This window comes from Diabrotica virgifera, chromosome 6 (genome assembly GCF_917563875.1).
Source record: "Diabrotica virgifera virgifera chromosome 6, PGI_DIABVI_V3a".
Taxonomy (NCBI): Eukaryota; Metazoa; Arthropoda; class Insecta; order Coleoptera; family Chrysomelidae; genus Diabrotica; species Diabrotica virgifera.
In genome coordinates this window covers 37,135,739-37,143,061 of record NC_065448.1, presented here as the reverse complement: position 1 = coordinate 37,143,061, position 7,323 = coordinate 37,135,739, and the positions used below count along the sequence as shown (strand labels likewise).

The 7,323-nt window shown below is 33.9% G+C and overlaps 1 protein-coding gene across 14 annotated transcripts in view; it reads left to right on the top strand.

Annotated features, from left to right (window-relative positions):
* The first annotated feature begins 496 nt into the window (after nucleotides 1-496).
* The window catches only part of LOC126885869 (uncharacterized), a 156,187-nt gene continuing 149,360 nt past the window's right edge, over nucleotides 497-7,323 (top strand). For 5 of the 14 annotated variants that reach the window (XM_050652648.1, XM_050652647.1, XM_050652644.1 and 2 more), the window contains exon 1: nucleotides 498-1,560. In XM_050652648.1, the coding sequence (XP_050508605.1) occupies nucleotides 624-1,560 (937 nt within the window). In that variant the 5' untranslated portion in view covers nucleotides 498-623. Of the gene's footprint in view, nucleotides 1,561-7,323 lie in introns of all 14 variants that reach the window. The other 9 variants (XM_050652653.1, XM_050652650.1, XM_050652651.1 and 6 more) reach the window with 3 other exon arrangements.

Sequence of the window (7,323 nt, the reverse complement as noted above, 5' to 3'; positions counted from 1 at the left end):
TCTGTCATATGTCGTATACTCCGTGTATATTAATATTATACAAAGATTATACAACATATGACAGAAGCTCGAAACAAATGACAATCGATGAAAAGCCCTATTATCTGTAGCTGTAGCAGCTATGTATCAGATATGTTTCAGTTTTGTGTCAACTATATTTTTTATGTCTCGTAGAGTGCATGTTGAGAAAAATATTTACAATAAAATTGCTTCTTTAACTTTATATTATTGTAGACAGTATTTTTACTTGACATTGTAAATATATAATTGACATTCTAATTAAAGTAAGAAATAATCTACAGCAATATAAAGTTGAGGAAACTAGTATTATTATTATGTGTTGTGGTCAAATTATTAAAAATAAACAGGCCCGTTTCAAGTTTATTTAGGCAACACAAATTACACGCCGCTAAGCTTCGGGTCAGGATCTAGAATGGAGTGTAGAAATCACAGCACAAAACTTTTTATTGCATGGTGCGTGGTCATAGATGCGTGGTGCAAATGGCGGGAAGAGTCTAGGTTAAAAGTTAACGTCAACATAAGTTTAGGATTATTTGGTTTAGGCTTCGAAATCGTAGGAGGAAAGATTTATCTGCGAAGTGAATTACTTTTTCTTAAGAAAAATGGAACTGGAATATTCAGATGTTTCCGCTGAGGTCAAAGGATCTCTAACGCCAGGAAAATTAAAACTAACGGAACAAAATATTATCTTCAAAAACAGTACAAGCGGTAAAGTACAACAAATACCATCTTCAGACTTTGATGTAGTAAATTTTCAAACCTTTGCTGATACTTGGAGTATTTGTTTATTCCTCAAAAATGGTACCTTACATCGATTTGTAGGTTTCAAAGATTCAGAAAAAGAAAAAATTGCAAAGTTTTTTAGTAATGCCTACAAAATAGAAATGCTGGAGAAAGACCTAAGTACAGTTAAAAATGGATCAGTTTTAAGTTTTGATGTAGGTTCCAATAGTTCATTTGAAATACCGCTTAACCATATATCACAATGTACAGGAGGAAAAAATGGGATTGCTATGGAATTTCACCAAAATGATGATGCTCCAGTGAGTCTCATGGAAATGAAGTTGAAGGATCCAGTTGAAGTGTTCCAACAGCAGGTAGTGGATAAAGCCAGTGTTATCAATATATCAGTAGATGCTATTGCTATATTCAGAAAAATCAACTGCCTTACTCCCAGAGGGCGTTATGATATTAAAATTTTCAATTCATTTTTCCAACTTCATGGCAAAACATTTCATTATACAATTCCACTAACTACAGTGCTCAGATTGTTCCTCTTACCACATAAAGATAGCAGACAGATGTTCTTTGTAGTTAGCTTAGATCCAATTAAACAAGGCCAAACTGGTTTCCACTTTTTAGTGTTTCTCTTTAATCGAGATGAAACATCGATTGAGCTTCCATATACTGAAGAAGAACTAAAGGAAAAATTTGAAGGAAAGTTACAAAAGGAACTTAATGGACCCACATTTGAAGTTATGAGTAACATTATGAAAACTATTACCAACAAAAAACTAACAGGACCTGCTGATTTTATAGGTAATCATTCACTTCTTTATTTATTATACAGGATAACCCCATTAACAGTTAAATTAAAACATCAGGTAGGATTCAAAACATAAATTACCTATAGCAGGCCCAAGTAGCAATTTTTCGACGCATTGGTTGTCAGTACAAACAAATGCACTGTATACAACGTTGGCCGAGAGCATTTTCAGTTGTTTCGTCCAACGTCCCCTACCCCAACTGACATTACGATGTTACAACCTTTAGTTATATGGGCATTTACAACTAATTTATTACCATTGTGACAACTACATATCACAGTTCAGTTTTTTCAACAATCGCAACGACTTAAAAATAAATGTTATAATGCTAAACTAATTTATGCCCTGGCCGACTCTGCTGTAGTTGAGTAGAGTTGTCTGTCACGTCACGACCCTGTGTTGTTCTAGAGGTGTGAACGTTTGCGGCAATTTCCAGAGGAGAAAAAGAATTTACTTTATAACAGTATTTTTTTCTTATTAGTATATATTTTATTTTGATGGAAATTTTCGATTTATTTAACAACCTGTTTATTTGTTTTTTTAATAGCTGGTTTCCATTCCATTGTTTTATCAGTAGATTTGAGATTTGATTGCCAGGTCAGTTTTTACTCTTTCATTAGTTTTGTTTTCACAAAATCAGTAGATTCTTTTTAGGCCATGTAAATATACAGGGTGTCCCAGACTAATTTAGCCACGCTATATCTCTTAAACGAATAAAGATTTTCAAATGGGACAAAAAGTAGTCTATTCTACTTGTAATACACTTTAATATGGCGTAAAAAAAATCATCCCCTAAATATTCATCCATTAGTTACAACCTCTAACTTTAATTTTTTTAATAGCACCCTGTATATTTTTTTATAGTTTTGGATGTGGTCTTCTATCGTCTATTCAAGACATTTTTTGAAAATAAAATCGGTTCGTAAATAACCAAGAAAATATCAGTTTAGTTTTGTTAATTATGTGTCCCAGACTAATTTATCCAGGCTATATTTCTTAAACGAATAGAGATTTTCGAATGGGAAAAAACCTAATCTATTACATTTGTAATACACTTTAATATGGCGTAGAAAAAAAATTATCCCCTGAATATTCATCCCTTAGTTACAACCCCTAACTTTATTTTTTTAAATAGCACCCTGTAAGTTAGGGATGAATATTTAGGGAATGACTTTTTTCTACGCCATATGAAAGTGTATTACAAATGGAATAGATCAGTTTTTGTCCCATTCAAAAATTTCTATTCGTTTAAGAAATATAGCCTGGATAAATTAGTCTGGGACACACAATTAACAAAAATAAACTGATAGTTTCTTGGTTATTTACGAACCGATTTTATTTTCAAAAAATGTGTTGAATAGACGATAAAAGACAACATCCAAAACTATAAAAAAATATACAGGGTGCTATTAAAAAAACTAAAGTTAGGGGTTGTAACTAAGGGATGAATATTTAGGGGATGATTTTTTTGTATGGCATATTAAAATGTATTACAAGTAGAATATATCACTTTTTGTCCCATTCGAAAAATTCGTTTAAGAGATATAGCGTGGCTAAATTAGTCTGGCTAAATTAGTCTGGCTAATCCTTAGCTTACCTAAGGATTGAAGCTAAACAGGCAAACATATCCCTACTAAATGTTTATGCACCGACAGAAAATGCGAAAGAGGAGGAAAAAGATCATTTCTACGACACTATGGAAGAAGAGCTAGAAAAAATACCAAAAGAAGATGTGATATTAATATTGGGCGATTTTAATGCACAAATAGGAAAGGAGGATTATATACAGCAAATAGCAGGCAAACATACAATACATGAGAAAACGAATGACAACGGGCACAGAATATGCAATATGGCGACAGGAAATAATATGTCTATCAGCAGTACAATGTTCAAGCATCAAAGAAAACTCATAGGCGTAACCAGGGGGGGGTTTTGGGGGTTGTAACCCCCCCATTGGGATGTACTTTGAGCTCCATACGCTTAACACCATAGCCCTCAGAGACCTTCCAGTAGTTGTAACCCCCCCCTTTCAGGTAGTTGTAACCCCCCCCTTAGGATCATCCTGGTTACGCCTATGAAAGAAAACACAAAGTCACATGGGTTTCTCCAGACCAAAAAACAGAGTCACAAATAGACCACATATTAATATCGAAAAGAAGACAATCAAGTATAATGGATGTGAGAAGCTACAGAGGTGCATGCGGAGACTCAGACCATTTCCTGGTGGTAGCAAAGCTGAGACAAAAGATGAAAGTAATGAGAAGGCAGAAAGAGAGGAACAAGAGGTGGAATATCGAAAAATTGAAGGAAGCAAAAGAGATACAAAAGTATGAACATGAAATAGGTAAAAGAATTGCCGCACTGAATAAGGAAAGAGATGATGTCGAAGAAATATGGGGTGATATTAAAAAAGCAATTAACCACACGGCTGAGACTACATTAGGGACGAAGCAAATTACAAGAAAGAAGGACTGGTTCAATACAGAATGTAAAGAAGCAGTTGAAGAAAAAGTAAAAGCACGAAATCAGTGGATGCGGACTCACAAAAATGAACATAGAGACATGTACGAGCAAAAAAGAAAGGCAAGCAACAAAGTAATAAGAGAACAAAAGAGAAAATTCATGGATAGTCAGTTGGAGGAAATTGAGGCGGAAAGTAAGACTCAGAACACCAAGAAATTCTACACAAAAATCAGAGAACAGAACAGAGGTTTCAAACCAAAAGTAAATGGAGTTAAAAATAAACAAGGGCAAATAGTAACACAAGATCAACCATATATGAAAGTCTGGATGGAACACTTCAAGGAGTTACTGGCAGAAAATGAAACAGAAGAGATTACAGAAATGGAGGAAGAGTGGGAAAATAATGGAATGAAGGAGCCAACACTCGAAGAAGTAATTGAAATAATTAAAAATAACAAAAACGGAAGAGCACCCGGAAAAGATAACATAAACAGCGAACTCATAAAACTAGGAGGGAAACCGTTGCATAGGGAAATACACAAACTGATAGTAAACATCTGGAAAGAAAAAAAAATGCCAAAAGAATGGCAAACAGGCCAAATAATAACGATACATAAAAAGGGAAACCAACAAGAATGTCAAAATTACAGGGGAATAACATTACTGAGTACAGTATATAAGGTATTGTCAACCATAATACAAAGAAGATTACAAGAAGCAGCAGAGAATAAGATTGGTCAATATCAGTGTGGATTCAGGAAAGGAAAATCCACAATAGATGCGATATACATACTAAAACAAATAATGGAGAAGGCGAACGAAGCTAACATAAACTTAGAAATACTTTTCGTAGATTTTAAACAAGCTTTTGATTCCATCAAACGAAACCAACTATTGGAAATATTAAAAATGCTACAGGTACCGCTTAAATTAAGAAAACTTATAAAAATGACGATGAGCCATACCAGAGCGAGTGTAAAAACGCAAATAGGGGAAACAGAAGAGTTTGAAACAAACAAAGGAGTGAGGCAGGGTGATGGTTTATCCACAACACTATTCAACATGGCAATAGAATATATTACCAGAAAAATGAACAAAGGTACACTCAGAAATAGAGGAGGTCAAATTGTAGCATATGCCGATGACGTTGTGATAATGGCAAAGAGAAGAGATATATTAACGCAAATGGTAGAGGAACTCATTCAAGAAGGAAAAACAGTGGGTCTGAGTATTAACGAAAACAAAACAAAAATTTTAAGATTAGGGAAAAATCCTACTAATAGAGAGGTTAAAGTGGGAAGATACAAATTTGAAGAAGTAAGTAAATATAAGTACCTGGGAGTCATGCTGTCAAGTGATGGAACAAGAGAAAACGAAATAAAAGAGAAAACATTGGCAATAAATAGAGCATTCCAAGCCAACAAAAAAATGATAAAAAGCAAAATATTAACAAAAACTACTAAATTAAGGCTCTATGAAACGTTAATTAGACCGACATTAATGTATGGAGCAGAAGTGATGACAATGACCAAGACAGACGAAGAAAATTTGAGAAGAACTGAGAGAAAAATAATTCGGGCAATATTAGGACCAATAAAAACAGCAGAGGGTGAATACAGGAGTCGAAGAAATAACGAAATAAATGAGGAATTGAAGGGACAAGATATAGTCAGGAGAATAAAGAGACAAAGATTGAGATGGCTTGGGCATGTATGGAGAGCAGGAGAAGAAGCGATAATAAACATAGTGACAAAGTGGTCTCCGGCCGGAAGGAGACGAAGAGGAAGACCGAGGTCCAAATGGCTGGAAGAGGTGAAGCGAGATCTAGAGGGCATGGGTATTAGAAATGCAGAAGAAAAAGCAAGAGACAGAAGGAGCTGGAACCGGATATGTAATGCAGTTTAAGAAAGAGAAGAACGGAGGACTGATCCACCTCGAAAACATGGATCTAGAGAGCCTGTAAAGGCGGCGCTACCCCCACGGGGGTGTTTTAGCCACTATATATATATAAATTAGTCTGGGACACCCTGTACAGTAATACAGTGATATGCACATCCGTCCTAAATGCCCCAAGAGGAATTCCACAAAATTGGAAACCTAATTATTCCAAACCACCAACTGGTAATTACCATTTTTTAGCTAAAATCTACTAAATCAAAACTAAAATATACATAAGGATTTTTGGGATATATATTTGGGATTTTTTATAATAAAAACAGGGGTGAAAAAAAGAAAAAATTTAGTGTGACTTTTAATTCCAAATATCTCGTTCAAAAGAAACGTGGTTTTTCTAAATAATGCAGTCTTTCATTCTGCGTTTAAATTTTTCAAAAATACTTATTATAGTTTCCTCATGATTCGAAAAAAATGGATCAAATTCTGTTAAAATATACCAAAAATCTACTAAAAAATATTGCCTACTAATGATTTGTTTTTAACCAAGAGGAGTGATTCAAATTTACCGCGCTGTAATGCTTGTTTGTAATTGGTCCAACTGCAGGCAAGTTTACTCCACTCTTATAAAATTTTGACACTAATGACATTTATCAAATTTTGACACTAGTGGAATTTCATAGGTTAGTTAAGTTATACCGGCGATTTTTTGTGTTAACTGTGTTATTCCTTTAATGATTGTTAGTCTGCTTTTATATAAAAAGCAGTCGTTTTTAGAACTCTTTAGCGACTTATTAATATAATATAATATTTATGGATTACCGTTGAGGGCCGACATGATCAACCAAAATAGAAGATGTATTTGGTTATTATTCTAGTGACTTTCTTAGGCGTGAATCTGCCTTTTAAGTTTACTCCTCCTGGTTAAAAAATAAACTATAGAATTTTTTAAAAAATATCAAAAATCTACCAAAAAAGTAGAAATCTACTAAATGTGGCAACGTTGTTAATGAGAATGATACACTTTTGACACTGGTCACATGACCTATAATACCATATAAGGGTGTAATATATTGGTATAAACCAATAAGAGGGTGCGTTCTAAAATGGTTTTGATAGTCGGTGCGGTCGGGTTTGGTTGGCGATTGAACTTCTAAGTTGTCGTATCCGTCTAAGGTTGGTTATAAAGTATTTTTTTAGTAATATTGGTAATATTGTTTAATGCGCCATTTTGGTTTTACTTGAGATTTTTGGGATGTAAAGAAAATGAAAACACAGAATATAAAAAATGCAGGCATTTTCTGATACCTTTAAAAGCACCATCAATACATTAAATTTATACATAACATCTTTAACATAAATTTTGACATTTATATTTAAAATTTGATTTTTTAAA